This window comes from Alternaria novae-zelandiae (assembly GCF_023758075.1).
Source record: "Alternaria novae-zelandiae strain BMP 2774 chromosome Unknown scaffold_9, whole genome shotgun sequence".
Lineage (NCBI taxonomy): Eukaryota > Fungi > Ascomycota > Dothideomycetes > Pleosporales > Pleosporaceae > Alternaria > Alternaria novae-zelandiae.
Genome location: NW_026056969.1, coordinates 429,867 through 445,752, shown reverse-complemented (window position 1 = coordinate 445,752; position 15,886 = coordinate 429,867). Strand labels below are relative to the sequence as shown.

The 15,886-nt window shown below is 53.6% G+C and overlaps 5 protein-coding genes across 5 annotated transcripts; 2 read left to right on the top strand and 3 right to left on the bottom strand.

Moving 5' to 3' along the window:
* Positions 1 to 247: 247 nt before the first annotated feature.
* Positions 248 to 7,600, top strand: J4E88_005019 (uncharacterized protein; the record flags this gene model as incomplete). The annotated part of the gene is made up of 3 exons (XM_049398661.1): positions 248 to 993; positions 1,040 to 7,037; positions 7,097 to 7,600. The coding sequence occupies 3 exons, from the start codon at positions 248 to 250 to the stop codon at positions 7,598 to 7,600; spliced, it is 7,248 nt and encodes a 2,415-aa protein (XP_049255341.1).
* Positions 7,601 to 8,407: 807 nt separating this feature from the next.
* Positions 8,408 to 9,262, bottom strand: CBR1 (NADH-cytochrome b5 reductase; the record flags this gene model as incomplete). The annotated part of the gene is made up of 1 exon (XM_049398660.1): positions 8,408 to 9,262. One exon carries the CDS (start codon positions 9,260 to 9,262, stop codon positions 8,408 to 8,410), a length of 855 nt encoding a protein of 284 aa, XP_049255340.1.
* Positions 9,263 to 10,189: 927 nt separating this feature from the next.
* Positions 10,190 to 11,543, top strand: J4E88_005017 (uncharacterized protein; the record flags this gene model as incomplete). The annotated part of the gene is made up of 5 exons (XM_049398659.1): positions 10,190 to 10,296; positions 10,353 to 10,498; positions 10,553 to 10,597; positions 10,662 to 11,167; positions 11,229 to 11,543. 5 exons carry the CDS (start codon positions 10,190 to 10,192, stop codon positions 11,541 to 11,543), a joined length of 1,119 nt encoding a protein of 372 aa, XP_049255339.1.
* A 154-nt stretch (positions 11,544 to 11,697) lies between these two features.
* J4E88_005016 (uncharacterized protein) lies at positions 11,698 to 13,280 on the bottom strand (the record flags this gene model as incomplete). Its single annotated transcript, XM_049398658.1, has 4 exons — positions 11,698 to 12,308; positions 12,370 to 12,881; positions 12,934 to 13,162; positions 13,214 to 13,280. 4 exons carry the CDS (start codon positions 13,278 to 13,280, stop codon positions 11,698 to 11,700), a joined length of 1,419 nt encoding a protein of 472 aa, XP_049255338.1.
* A 624-nt stretch (positions 13,281 to 13,904) lies between these two features.
* J4E88_005015 (uncharacterized protein) lies at positions 13,905 to 15,829 on the bottom strand (the record flags this gene model as incomplete). Its single annotated transcript, XM_049398657.1, has 2 exons — positions 13,905 to 15,461; positions 15,509 to 15,829. The coding sequence occupies 2 exons, from the start codon at positions 15,827 to 15,829 to the stop codon at positions 13,905 to 13,907; spliced, it is 1,878 nt and encodes a 625-aa protein (XP_049255337.1).
* Positions 15,830 to 15,886: the final 57 nt, after the last annotated feature.

Genomic DNA, 15,886 nt, shown 5'->3' with positions numbered 1-15,886 from the left:
CCGTGCACGCTCCACCCAATCACGACCCCGGCTGTTGCTAGGGGCCCCAGCGGCTGTCATTGTTTACAACAACTTTACGTGCAGCGTCTGTACCAGCAAAGCCTCCCTAGGGTTCCTTTTGCATGTCTGCACCCGCGTCCCCGCATACCACTGTACATACTGGGGCAATGTCAATCAACTAAGCCCAAATGACCCCTTCGGCTACGACGACGACTGCACCACGACAACACCACCACCACTCACCACCATGAGCGCGAACGGGCCCGCGCCGAATGGCCGACCCTTCGCCCGCAACTCGCGCGGCACTCCCTTTGCCAGGAACTCGGTCTCCTCGCCGCTGCACGAGGCCGACGACTCCCCCATGGGCCACCTGCGCAACCGCTCCCTCACCAACCTCACCAGCCCGCCGCTGGGCCGCAGTGACTCGGCACGCCTGCGCTCCAACTCGAACCGCAACAGCACGCCCGTCGGCACCTTTGCCCCGCAGTTCATCTCCGAGGACGACGACGCTGCTCCGCGCCTGGGTGGCATCGTGGAAGGCGAGAACGACTTCTCCGGCAAGCGCTATGTCTGGCTTAGGGATCCCGTCACGGCCTTCGTCCGCGGATGGGTCGTCGAGGACCTGCCGGGCGGCCGCATCCTCGTCCAATGCGACAATGGCACACAGCAGGATGTCGACGCCGACGCCATCGACAAGGTCAATCCAGCCAAGTTCGACAAGGCTGACGACATGGCGGAACTCACCCATCTGAACGAGCCCTCGGTCATCCACAACCTCCACATGCGATACCAGGCCGACCTGATATACACCTACTCCGGACTCTTTCTCGTCACCGTGAACCCCTACTGTCCGCTGCCTATCTACTCGCGAGAGTACATCAACATGTACCGGGGCCGGAGTAGGGAGGAGACCAAGCCGCATATCTTCGCCATGGCTGATCACGCCTTCCGGAATCTCATAGAGGAAGGCACCAACCAGAGTATTCTCGTGACGTGAGTTAGCCCAACATATAAACCAGCCGTAACTGACCCTCTACAGCGGAGAATCCGGTGCTGGTAAGACGGAGAACACCAAGAAGGTCATCCAGTATCTAGCCGCCGTCGCCAACTCGGAAACCCCACGGGCAAAGTCAGGAGGCCGCCACCTCTCCAATCTATCTGAGCAGATATTACGAGCCAATCCGATCCTCGAAGCCTTCGGTAACGCGCAAACGGTGCGGAATAACAACTCGTCTCGTTTCGGAAAGTTCATCAGGATCGAATTCTCCCGCACCGGACACATCGCTGGCGCGTACATAGACTGGTATCTGTTGGAGAAGTCAAGAGTCGTGCGCCTCAACTCAAACGAGCGCAACTACCACGTCTTCTATCAGCTGCTGCGCGGCGCACAGAGCCAGATGAAGCAGGAATTCTTCTTGGACAACAAAGACACAGACGACTTTGAGTATACAAGGCATGGCAACGACGTAATTTCCGGTGTGGATGACCGAGATGAGTGGAATGGCTTGATTGAAGCTTTCCATGTCATGGGCTTTACCGACAAGGAGCAATCGGCCATCTTGAAGACGGTCGCTGCAGTCCTGCATCTCGGCAACATCCGGGCCGTCAAGGAGAGTCGGCGGGCAGACCAGGCTACACTGAATCTTGCAGCTGAGCAGCAAGCCCAGATAGTCGCCCAATTGCTCGGCATCTCCGCCGATGACTTCATCAAAGCCCTTTTGCATCCTCGCGTCAAGGCCGGCAGAGAGTGGGTTGAAAAGGTTCAGACACCCGAACAAGTCAATCTTTCCATCGATGCCCTCGCAAAGGGTATCTACGAGCGTGGCTTCGGTGATCTTGTTGACCGTATCAATCGCCAGCTCGACCAGACCGGCGGTGGTGGAGACGACTCGCATTTCATCGGCGTGCTGGATATCGCCGGTTTCGAGATCTTCGACGAGAACAGTTTTGAACAACTCTGTATCAACTACACTAATGAGAAGCTACAACAATTTTTCAACCACCACATGTTCGTTCTGGAACAAGAAGAATACGCACGCGAACAGATAGAATGGAAGTTCATCGACTTTGGCCGCGATCTTCAGCCGACAATCGACCTGATCGAGCTACCAAACCCCATTGGTATCTTCTCCTGCCTGGACGAGGACAGTGTTATGCCCAAAGCCACCGACAAGAGCTTCACAGAGAAGCTGCATTCATTATGGGACCGCAAGAGCACCAAGTACAAGCGATCACTCCTTACTCAAGGTTTCGTCCTCACCCACTACGCTGCCGAAGTAGAGTATTCGACGGAGAACTGGCTGGAAAAGAACAAGGATCCACTGAACGACAACGTCACTCGCCTTTTGGCTGGCTCCGCTGACAAGCAAATCGCCAATCTCTTTGTTGACTGTGCTGATGCGGACGATGGCATGGGCGGAGCCCGCAGCCGCGTCAAGAAGGGCCTCTTCCGTACCGTCGCCCAACGCCACAAAGAGCAACTGTCGGTACTCATGACTCAGCTCCACTCCACCCACCCCCATTTCGTTCGATGTATCCTTCCAAATCACAAGAAGCGACCAAAGCAATTCAGCGCACCTCTTGTCCTTGACCAGTTGCGTTGCAATGGTGTTCTGGAAGGTATACGTATCGCACGTACTGGTTTCCCCAACCGACTTCCTTTCGTGGAATTCCGCCAGAGATACGAGGTACTCTGCAGAGACCTTCCCAGAGGCTATCTCGAAGGGCAGGTCGCGGCCAACATGATTCTCGAAAAGATCAACCTTGATAGGTCATTGTACCGTGTCGGAATCACCAAGGTCTTCTTCAGGGCCGGTGTCCTTGCCGAACTCGAAGATCAACGCGATGCGCTCATCCGCGATATTATGATTCGTTTCCAGTCCGCAGCTCGTGGATTTGTGCAACGTCGTCTAGCTCACAAACGTCTTTATCGAGCCGAGGCCACTCGGATCATTCAGCGCAACTTCCAGGTCTACCTTGACATGCAGTCGAACCCATGGTGGAGGCTCTTCGCCCGGATGAGGCCTATGCTTGGTGCGACACGTCAAGCAGCAGAGGTCAAGAAGCGCGACGAGATGATCCACCAGCTCGAGGAGAAGATGCAACAAGAAGCTGCCGAAAGACAGCGGGTCGAGGACGAGCGAAGGCGCGCAGAAATGGACATTCAACGTATCCAGAAGACGCTTGAAAGCGAACGTGCGCTTGCCTTGGACAAGGAAGAGATCTTCAAGCGTCTTCAGCTCCGTGAGACTGAGCTTTCCGAAAAGCTGGCTGGTGCTATCGAAGATCAGGATCAACTCGAAGACCAGCTAGACGATCTCATGGAAGCGAAGAGGAGGACTGAGGAGGAGGTCGAACATCTGCGCAAGGAGCTGGAACAAGCAGGGCAAATCATCAGTAAGCTCGAGGGCGAGACACAAGAGCTAGAGGAGCAGAACGCGCGTCTGGATCAGCAGCTCAAAGAGCTTGAGGTCAAACAATCTCAAAGAAGCCAGGCTGAGGAGACGATGAACCAGGAAATCAAGATGCTCAAGAGCCACTTGTCATTGAAGGAGCGAAAGCTCGAGGACCTCGAGCATAAGCTTCTCAAGACAGACCAGGACCTCGACATCAAATTGGCAGCTTCACAGAAGGAGGTACAGGCCGGCAAGAACCAGATCAAAGAACTCCTCGATGAGAATCGGCAAATCCGTAATCAAATGGCGGATCTGTCGTCGACATCGACTAGCTATGAAGATCTGATCAGACGTAAGGAAAGCGAGCTCGCGATCCTGAAGACCGACCTCAAGAACTACGAGAACGACCGCCGACTGTTTGACGATGAAAAGCGGACCCTGGCTTCCAAGCATGACGATCTCCAAAGCCGCCTCCGTGACGCAAAGGCGGAGCTGGATGCTGTACGCTCCCAAAAGCAACAGCTCGAACGTGAAGCCGCAGACGCGAAACGTTTACTTGAGGAGAAACTGTCCGAGGACGCTGAGTACAGTGAAAGTCGGAAGCTGTTGGAAGAGCAGACAGAAGCCCTCAAGGCTGAGCTCTTTGCTGTTCAAAAGGAGCTCAGTCGGGAAAGACAATCTCGCGACGATGTTGAGATGCTTGGAGAGCACAAGTACGACACGCTCAAGCGCGACTACGATGCGTTGAACGAATCCAAGATCACTATTGAGAAAGAGATGTACGCTCAGCAGGACGTTCTTCGACGAGCTACGGAAACTCGCACAGCACACGAGAACGAGCGGAAAGAGTACCAGAACGAACTCCGCAGCCTTCGCGAGAAATACCTTAAGCTGGAAGAGCAGAAGTTGGATGCCGATGCTCAAGCAGAACGTGCGCAATCAAGGCTGGCTTCCGAACGGCAAGCCATCCAGCAACGCGAGCTGGAAGAAAAAGATCAACAGCTTGACCAACTCGAGGCAGAGCGTGACGACTTGGCCGAACAGGTTCACAACTTGACGCAGATGCTCGCCGACTCAGACTCGTTCAAGGAGCGCAACGACCAGCAAAAGGAGCGTCTCGAACGCGAGATAGTCACCATCAAGGGGAGACTTACAGCATCTGAGAATGACAACCGTGCACTCCTCAACAAACTTCAACAAAAGAACTTAGACATCGCGCGATCAAACTCGCGAGCTGGTGACACTCATCGTGTGAAGATCACCCAGTTGACTCACGAGAAGTCCAAGGCTGAGGAAGACAACAAGCGCCTCTACCGTCAGCTCGAAGACGCACAGCTCACGATCGCATCTTTGGAGAAGCAGAAAGAGAAGTTGTCGCTCAGCCTTGAGGACCTCAACCACGAGCTTGCAAGAGAGCATAAGACAAGTCGCAACGCAGAGCAGGCCTCCTCTACCATCAACCTACAACTCGCAGATGTCAACCGCAAGCTCGAGACTGAACGCCAGCTACGTACACAAGCTCAAGCCAACACAAAGGCGGTTCAATCATCGCTTGACAACACCAATCAGGAATTGGAGGAATGCCATCGACAGCTTATGCTTCTCCGCAAGGTCTTTGACCCAGACTCGGCCGATGTCGCAATCACTTACGATGCTGCGAAGCCTGACATTGTTAGGACGGTGGACATTGCCGAGCGCCTGGAAGCTGCGAACCAAGCTTTGCGCGTAGCATCAGAGCGATACTCGCGTGCTGAGGCTCAGCTTGACGAGCTCCGAGAAAGGCATGAGGGCGAGCTTCATGACATGGATGCCCGTCATGCCAACTCGAAGCGTGCTCTGCTAGAGGAGATGAACAGCAGCCAAGTCAATCAAGCCAATGCTCGTCAAACGCCTACACATAACCGCAAAGACAGCGAGAACAAGCGACCATTCTCCATTACGAACACCCCCACCAACCAGCGACACATCAGCAATGCTACACACGACTCCGCACGTTCTGATCGAACTGTTGACACAGTCGCGTTCAACAATCGCATGGACATGGCTGCCGAGCTTGAGATGGTGCAGAACCAGCTGCAGATGTCGGAAATGCAGAACAAGCACCTTCAAGAGCAGCTTGGACGCTCGCCTGAGCGCAACGGCTGGCAGGATGATAGCCCCTCTGTTCGAAGGGTGCAGAAATTGGAGCGTGAGAACTACCGTCTGCATGACATGCTTGACGACTCTGCTACCAAGGTTTCTGCCCTTGAGCATAGCCTTCGTTCCGGCCAACTCTCTTACCAGGAAGTCCAGACGAAGTCTCACGAACAGCTGTTCGATCTCTTGACATCCCAAGAGCAATCGCGTAAATCGATTGTACAGGCTCACAACACCGCCATCAATGAACTCGCCGACGCCAAGACGGCCTTTGACGACATCAAGCAAGTCAAGCTCTCGTTAGAGTCTGAGCTCCGCGAGATGCAAGCTGAGCTCGAAGATCTCACTAACGAGCGAGAGGAAGAGCACGCCAACCATAACCAGCTTCTTCAAGAATTTGCTGATCTCCAGATCCGACTGGACAACGAGACATCGACATTGGTCGATGTACAGTCAAGCTTGAACCTGTACAAGAGCAGGGCCGACGAGTACTTCAGCAAGTTGGAACAAGCGGAGATTGCCGTATTGAGAGCATCTCGTGCTGAGCAATTCGCCAAGACTCAAGCGCGGGAAGCTGAGGAAACTTGCGCAACGATCATGGCTGAGCGAAAGGAGATGGACGGTATGGTTGAGGACTTGCAGCGAACGGTTCAACGGTACGACGAACGTGTTGAAGACCTCTCGACCGACCTACAGACAGCTCTGCAAGCCAAGAAACGACTACAGAACGAGCTCGAAGATTACAGAAGTCAGCACGCTCATGACGTCGAGGACAGCGAAACCTCGCTTGAGCAGACACGCAAGAAGTACCAGTCTGAGCTGGCATCCCTTACCCAGGAAATCGACCAGGAGCGCGAGAACGTAATCCACGTTCGCGAAGAGAATGGCCGACTACGGGAAGAGATCGAGGAGCTGAGGAACAAATGGGACGACGAGCTGCTTAACTCATCGACCTGGGCAAAGGAGAAGAGCCGTCTTGAGATGACTCTGCAAACCATCTCCAACTCGCGCGACGAAGCCGCCAACGCGCATAACGAAGCGCAATCCAAGATCGTCAGCCTGCTATCACAGGTCCGGAATTTGCGCACCAACGTCGATGACCTTGCAGCCGAGCGCGATTCTGCCATCGAAGAAAAGAAGCGTCTCGAATCGCGTCTGCAAGAAGCTGCTGATACGCTCGATGAACTCTCTCGCTCAGAGTCTCCAGCTATGCGCAATGCAGCTGCTTACGATCGTGACTTGTTGGAGCTCAAGTCCGGCTTGGCACAACAGGAGGACATCACTGCTGCTGCGGTGGGCAAGATGCGCCGCGCAGAGGCACTTGCCCAAGAGCTGCAAAAGGATATCGTAGCTGAACGGGAAGCCAATGTGAAGCTTCACAAGGACAAGGCGGCTGTCGAGAAGGGTCTGAAGGACCTGCAACTTCGCTTGGTCGATCTCGAGACGAAGGGCTACAGCGGCTCAGCTGGCAAGGACGTCCGCTTCCTCCATGGACGCATTCAAGAGGTATGTTGACTCAGATCACACTAACCCACATTATCGATTGATGCTAACTCATCCATCAGCTCGAAAAAGCGCTCGAAGACAGTGAATCCACTCGTCTCTCCGAATCGCGTAGCGTCCGCAACGTGGACCGTACGGTAAAGGACCTACAGACACAGATCGAGCGCCGCGACAAGCAAAACGCGTCTGTCATGGACGACCTCAACAAGTCGCGCGACAAGATTTCCGGCCTCCTGGCCACCATCGATGACCTCCAGTCCTCCGACTCGACGAACCAACTCGCCGCTAAGCGCGCCGAGCGCGAACTTCGCGAAGAACGAGAGAAGACCCTGCGTCTCGAGCGCGAACTTGAAGGCTGGAAGAATCTCCGAGTTGAACGCCGTAGCGCCCTCGGCGTCCCCGCAGCGCCAGCAAGTGAAGCTGGCGACACGCGCTCACGACGAGGCAGCTCTATCGGCCTCCTAATGGGCGAAATGGGCGAAGTCTCTGCAGCCGACAAAGGAAAGTACGGCGGCAGCCTACGCTCCAATCTCCGTCGTGTCAGCGGTCAGAAGGGTTTTTTGTAGTAGATGGGATCTCTGAGGGGAGGGGAGCATGGAGATCCCGGTATCCTATCATGAAGCTGAGCCCGCCGTTGGAAGAAGAAGAGGGCTTTGCAACGAGAGTTGTTGATGACGCAGTCAGGAACTATCAGTGGCGGCGCGCTGCTGCTGTTGCCCCTGCTGCTCCTATTACGCAAGTGGTGGAGTTGGACGAGAAGGAGTATAATACCCTGGCAAAGGTTCTGGGGAATGATACACCGGGTGGTTCCCCACTTGGGGGCGATCAAATGGATGTAGAGATTACGGATGATGAGGACGAGGCTACACCCGGTGACGATGGGGATAGCGCTGTCGGCGGTATCGGCGGTATCGGCGCTGCGGGTACTGGTACTATCAAGAGGAAGAGGACGGTTCGTGTTGTAATCAGGTCGAGGGCGTTTATTTAGGCGGCTGCTGGACTGTTGTGTTACGCTGCGCTACGAGCTCTGAATACCCTGGGTCCGGTTGGCATTCGCATGGTTTTGTTGTTTTTTGCAAGGCGTTTCGCGTTAGCATCATGATATCTTTTGGACGTCGACGATGAGCGCTTTGATTGTTTTACATACATGTAATTATTTTGCAATTGTTCTTCTTCTACTTTGCTATAGTAGGCTTTCATTGATTGCTAGTCAGTGGATTTTTGTAATACGAACGGGCTTCAGAATAACAACATGCAGGCATAAAGTGATTCAGTGGTGTTGGGCTGGATGTCATGGTGTATTGCAATGGTATCAATTAGGCGAAGATGTCAATATCTAATTAATATATCTGGCGAGCCAACATCCCCAGCATCTAGAAGCAGAAGACTTGGTCCTCGAGCTTGCTGACTGGCTTTGCCTTGGCGTAACCCAGGCTCTCGGTTGCCTTCTTCATGGCCGCAACCATGGGCGGTGGTCCGCAAATGAGGATCTTAACATCGCTCGCAGGCGCGGGCAGCTTCTCCTTGATCATATCGGCAGTAACGAAACCAGTGCCGCCGGTCCAGTTCTCGGGTGGGTTGTTCAGGACGTAGTGGACATTGAACTTGGGGTCCTTGGCCGCTAGCGCATCCAAGTCGTCCTTGAGCAGGATATCCTCGGGGTTGACGTTGGCGAAAATGAGGTCGACGGCGGTCTTGTCACCAGTAGAGCGTCCGCGCATGATGGCCTTCGCAATCTGGAGCATGGGCGTGATACCAGTGCCACCAGCGATCATACCGAAATGCCTAACCATGTTGGGTGTGTAGACCATAGCTCCCTTGGGGCCTTTGACCTTGATTGTGTCTCCAATGTTCAAGCTCGCGACGTGCTTGGAGATGTTTCCGGTGGGGTATGACTTGATGAGCAGGTCGACATGGCCCTTGTCTTCGTCGGATGTGATCGGTGTGTAGGAGCGGACGACTTCTTTGGGCTGGCCAGTGATGGTAGCGGCGAGGGAGATGTGCTGGCCGATGGGAAGGCCGAGGGTATCGGTAGGACGCGGGAGGTCGAATCGGTAGATGGCGGTATTGTGCGAGAGGACAGTCTTCTCCGAGAGCTTGAAGTCCTGGAATTCCGTCGGCTTCAACACCTTGCGGCTTCCACCGCTGCTGCTGCTGTACCAGAGGAAACCTCCTATGACAGCAGCAAAAGCTACCGCGATAGGTAGGAGCTCCATGAGTGATGGCATTGTCGGCTCACGAGGGGGGAAGGAGCAATTAAGTAAGGTAGGAAGCGGGGGGAGAGGATAAGGAAAGTGAAGAGGTGGGGAGAAGGAGAACTGACAGGGTCGCCGTGACAATTCCCCGACGATCTATCCCCCCGATTGGCTGCTGAGACGAGACTTGGCAGGGTTCAAGCGCATCATCGCATCGCATGCGCGCATTGGGGAATCGCACCCAGAATCTCTTCACTCCACCAGATGCCTACATCAATTGACCAACTTACGACAAGATTTGACTGTTTGCACAGCCCCAGACTTTTACATCATAATCCTGGTTCGCATTGATGCGAGCTCAGGCGCCTTGGCACGTGATTACTGAACTTCACCCCTAAGCCATCGCATTTCGCAGAGCTTCAACACTATGTGGCCAGAGAGAGGCCCATGACGCCCTAAAATTCCCCGGAACGCGTGCGTCCATGCTAGACAGACCTTACCAAAAGCGGAAACATTACTTCCAAACACCGCGTTTGAGTGTACCAACTGCTAGGTATACCACGCGAGAGACATGGTAGCTCGATGTCGGATGCGGGTGCTAGTTGTTCAGCGCATCCGACTTCGAGCTACCGACATGCTATATGTCAAAATAGATCACCAAGACCACCCAACGCCGACGCTAATGCTGATCAGCGAATCCCCAGTGGCTCTGTGTCCTCCGCTCCACAGACTCGGTGCAACAACGTTGAGGGAACCGCGACCGAAGCACGACTCGCGAACTAACGTGACATAAGATCTACAAGGCAGACCCGTTCAACGTCGTTTCATCGTATTCATGGAGGTTTAGTCTCTGTCATATTTCGGATGCATAGACATATCGTGAAATGTCTATATAGATAGCATTTCGTTCCGCAGTAGCTATTGGATCCACACCACACTCGTTCTTTAAATTTCATCATAATGCGTCTATCAGCCCTACTTTCGTTAACAATCGCTTCGCTGAGTAGCGCATTGCCTGTCAATGAGACTGCAGGCAGCTGCTCTAACCCGCGCATCAGGAAGGAGTGGTATGTGGTTCGGGGCAAAAGCTACCCGTCGGTGGCCTCTACTGACATTTCCCTAGGCGTACGCTGAACGCTTCTGAACAGAACGCCTATATTGATGCCGTTCAATGTCTGAAGCAGGCACCTTCCAAGGGTACCGAAGTATTCAGCACTCTGAAGACCAGGTTTGACGACTTTGTCGCCTTACACATCAACGCTACACGAGGTTGGTACTAAGCATCATCCACAAGCATACATGTCAGCTAACAAGATGCGACAGGCGGCCAAGATGTCCCCTCGCTCGCCAATGATCCGGAATCTGCTGGTGAGTACCCTTCATGAGACCTTGCTTACCGAAACAACACCCATACTAACTGGTCTTTCTCTAGCCAACGTCACAATCTACGGCATCCACACGGTTGGTGTCTTCCTACCTTGGCACCGCTACGCCATCTGGGTCTTCGAATCTGTGCTTCGCTCCGAATGCAACTACACTGGTGCACAACCCTACTGGGACTGGACTCTCGACAACCCGTCCACCAACGCCAATGGTTCCATCTACACCTCACCTGTGCTGAAGGCTTTTGGTGGCGACGGTTCCGACACAGATGGTTGCATCAAGGACGGCCCATTCGCTGGAAATACATCTCTGAACATCGGACCTGTTGAATCCCTGGCGTCAAACACGCGCTGCTTGACGCGTGCTGTCGACTTTGATCTGTTCAATGGAAGTACTGGCTGGGAAGACATCTACCCAGCGACCATGGAAGCAAAGAACTACTACCAGCTCCAGGCTTTCATCGATGGATTGAGTTTCGTCAAAGATGAGGACAAAATCCGTACCAACGCATTCCAGTCGCCGCATGGCCTAGGACACATGGCTATTGGCGGTGACGTACGTAACCTTCTTTTATTGCAATCCTTTACATGTCCTTCAATACTAACACCCTATTTAGATCAGCGATATCTACTCTTCCCCCAACGATCCGCTCTTCTGGCTTCACCATTGCCAGCTCGACTACATGTGGACGCTCTGGCAGAGCCGCGACCCCGCCCACCTGACTGATATCGGCGGCCCAAGGACCATAGAGGGCTTTGGACCCCCCGCTGACGCCGTCGAGCAGACTACACTAGACACACCGGTGTGGATGGGGTTCATGGCCGAAGATGTTGCCGTTCGTGAGGTCCTGGATACGTTGAATCATGAAGGCGAGAGCGTGCTGTGCTACAAATATGAAGACTCACCATCGGTAGCTGGCCGGGAACTCTAGGTCCTTGTAACTGGAAAGCTGGCAATTCTCTGTGCATTTTTTGATCATTATTCTTTTCTTACATGGCGAACTGAGCATAGCGTCCATACAGTTCAATTCATCATACTTCTTCGTCTGAAACACGCGCCACTTGTTCCATCGCTGCCAAATATGCCTATCGGCTCGATAAGCCTTTTTGTATCCCTTCCACCTCCTGTTGTTCGTAGTCAACTGAGCCACTCTCGACGGGCTGTGTGTGGGACACCTTCTCCCCAACCCCAAACTCCCTCAAAACCAACCATGCCGGCCATATCGCCACACCCCACAACGCAAAATTCCAATATACAGCTCCCACTTCAGCGAATACAGTCAGACTCGTGATACCGTAGCTAACAGCCTGCCAAGCGCTCTCACTCCCTCTCAACAATGCGGCATAACGAATGACCTCAGGCTCGTCTACAGCCAGTCTACCAATGATGAAGTATAGGAACAGGTAGTTGAGTTGAAACCCAGCAGTCAGAAAGATGAAGACGGCAAAAGCGCGCCCAAAGCCAGGTGACGTCCAGTCATATGTCGGTTTCGAATCGCGGAACTCAGTGACGAGTATCGTGGCCCAGAGCCACCAGGCGCCTTGTAGAACGACGATGACCCAGAAGGTACTGCGTGCACGGGTACGCAGAGGGATCTTGGTGCGGTCGAGGTATTGGCCGAGTAGGTTCCCACAGGTCACTGCGATGATGCCGGAGAGGAACGACCCGAGAGCGCGCGCACGCACGGAGAACCATACTATCTCTCAGTCAGTACTGGGCGCTCTATATCTTTTCTGAAGGTAGATGGTATAACTTACAAGCAAGGTAGGTGAAGAACACCGCCTCAGCGAAGACGGCTTGCCCGATCCAAAGAAGAATGAGCAAGAAGCGCTTTGTAAAGAAAAGCCTCGTGATCTCCTTGATCTCGACCCATGGATTCTCTAGGATAGCCAGATTGACTTTCTTCCCATCTTTCCTCTGGACTTTACCGGGACTATTCAGGAACAGTCCCACCACCGGTCCAACACACTGCAAAGCGATGAAGATCAGATACACGGTGTACGTGACTTTGCCCGCTTGATCGCGATCCGCGTTGAGACCAAGGTTGATAGCTCCTCCAAGGATCTGGCCAGCAAGCCGGTATGTGAGCCAATACCCCAGTGCCTTTCCTTTGTTCCAGGGTTCTGGGTATGCAATCGCGATCGCAGCTTCAGCCATCCAGAAGACTCCTGCTGAGATGCCGCATAGTGAGGAGCCGAGGTAGATGAACCATTCGGTTCCGAAGCGGTTGTTCGTGTAGAGCGCTGCTGCGTAGGGGGCGTAGCCGATGCTGCAATTCGCATTAGTGATGGTACGCGCTCATACGGGGTGTGATTGCTTACGTTCCAAATATCAGTGCTCCTTTGATCCCGACATAGTGCACGATTACGCTGCTGAAATAGCAGCTCACGACCATGAGGCAGAATGTCAGCGCGTTGCCTGCATTGACGAGGTGTGGTGATTGGGCTCCGCCGGCACCGAGACTGTTCATTGCGCCCCAGATACCTGGTGCGCTGAAGTTGCAGAGTCCCAAGATGGTCATGTTGAAAAACGTTGAGCGGTACCATTTGACTGTTATCTGTGAGTCTGTTGTGTTTGGATATTAGATACTTTGATGCTCACCTGGATAGTCCCGCTTCTCAACTCCTTCGTCGCTGCCATACTCAATGGAGGTGTCTGAGTTGGCCATAGTCAACACTCCTGCAGAAAGGCGATACCGGATGAACAGAAGTACTGATGCCCGTCATACTCGGCGTGCTTCAAACGTTTGATAGATATAGTACCTAAAAGTTGCGACAATGCTTCATACTACACTGCTTTAGTACAACTCGCCATACAGCTCCATCCTCGGCACACGAAGGTACCGAGATCCACTCGATACAAAGCCTGTGCAATTAGTGAGCCGCGTCTCCGGTATTCCCAAAACATCGTCCCAGATTCATCGGAAAAGCTCCAGACGCAGCGAGAGGCCTGACGGTATGCTGTCCCGGTCGTACCTCGGACACGGCATGATGATGGGATAGCACGCCATCTCCAAGGTACTTGACGACGCGATATGGGGCAGCCATCATCAACGGTCGGCGTGGGTACGAGATAAGGCCTAGTGGACACTGACGAGACCGCGGTAAGAACAGTAGCGTCATCACGCAATCTCAATCCAAGATTGTGAACCACAGTGCAAGATGTGACATTCGGAATGAGTGCGACTTGTAGCGACGAGCCACGAACCTTTGGGAGCGGGCCAATTTGCGAGTAGATTGACTGCAGGCGAGCGAGTATGTGCTCATCCATTCGAACAGCTTGATACGAGTATCTATGGTTTCCTCTCTGCACCCGGCACATCCCACCAGCGCTCATGGAGATCCCTCAAATCTACTTCCTGGCCAGGTGCTTTGAGATATGAGGTCAAGTCAGTCGATTCATCGAGCTCTGCCTCAGTGTACCCATTCCCAAAATAGGCGAAGCGATTGCCCTTGTGTTCGCGTTCGTACTCCCAATCTTCCCATCGGGGCTCCCGTCTAGCTATGGTAAAGTGTGCAGCTGAACCAGGCCATAAGCCGTGAATACGCTGTCCAGGAATTCCGCCATTGTTCCAAGACGAACACTCATCGGTCAAGACTGTGGTCGGGAAGAAAGCGTCACAGTAGTCGACAAAGTCATCCGTTGCCTCTTTCGATGGTGATAAAGACTTAAGTCCTTGTGAAGAGACTTTGCGAAGTACTTTGGCGAAGTAAGTGAGTGACGTCTCTACGCCATGTGGCACTGTACCCGAAGGCCCCGTAGCATGCGGTCCGGCTAGGAAGAATAGGTTGGGGAAACCGGGTGTAGCCAGACCTAAATATGTGTAAGGAAAGCCCCATTTACCTCCGGGCTTCCATGCTTCGTGGAGATCCTCTCCGCGCGCTTTGATCGAAAATGGTGGAACGAGATCGGTGTTGGCACCAGTCGCACAGAATATCGCATCAAAGTCGAACGTTCTGCCATCGCTCGTTTCGATACCTGTAGGTGTGAAACGCTTGATAGGCGACTTGACAAGCTCCACGTTCGCTTCGGTGAGAGACTCCAAGTAGCCAGGCCCCGGTGTGAGTCGTCTGCAGTGCGGGGCAAAATCTGGTATCAATCCATCGAGCAGTTCGGGTTTTTGCGCTACCCGCTTCTTCATGACATCGATGAACTGCTCTCGCATGCCCTGGTTCTCGGTTGATCCACGGATCATGGCACGGAATCGTCTCCAGTATCTATCTTCAAGATCTTTCCTGAAGGCCAGATACACTCCGGGGTCTTCCAGAGCCTTGCGCTGTTCCTGCGAGTATGGCTGTGGCTCAAAGGTCCGCTCATCGCCTGCCCACGATGTCGCGATCCACGTTGGATTACGAACGAAGTGAGTGATGTGTTTTGCGACGGGCTGTAGGTTTGGCACGACCTGAATACCGCTCGCGCCATTCCCAATGACAGCGACTTTCTTGCCCGTCGGATCGAATGAATCGTCCCAGTTCGACGTGTGTCTTAGATGGCCTTTGTAGTCGTTCAAGCCCGGATAATCAGGTAGCTTCCAAGAGTTGAACCGGCCGATGGCGGTGATGACGAAATCGAAGGTTTCCGTCAATGTGGTTTCATCTTCAAGGTTTTGCACTGTCACCCGCCATTTGGACTGTGCATCATCCCACTCCGCTTCGTCGACGCGGTGCCGAAGTCTGACATACTTGTAGACGTCGTGCTTCTTAGCCTGCGCCTGCCAATAGTCACGTATCTCAGCACCTTGCGCGAAGATTTCGGACCATTGCGTGTTGGGCGAGTATGTCGCTTGATACACATGAGATGGAATGTCGCATCGTACTCCGGGGTACACGTTCTCAAGCCACGTGCCACTCTGCACGTTGTTAGTGCGATTCTCCCACAACTCTTGTGTGCACTTACAACATCGGAATTCTTCTCAAAGACGGTCAATTCGATGCCCGGCACTTTCGCCGGCAGAAGAATACCTGCATTGATGCCAGCTAGACCGGCACCTATGACAGCGACGCGAAGCCGTCGTACATGATCGAGGTACTGCGTTGGGCTCAACTGCAGCTTCGAAACGGGGTAAGAAGTTGGCAAGGCAGCAGGGGATTCATCTTGTTTGGTGCCCTCTGCCAACGCGAGATGTTCTGCGAGCTGTGCGACGCGTCGCGATGGTGTTGACTCTTGCCCCGAAGCCGTTAGATTGGCCGCGGTTCCTGAGATTGGGCTTGGCGTCATTATGTAATCGGTCGCTGTTCCTCGCTGTCTCTGGAATGACACCCTCTCATCGAACGC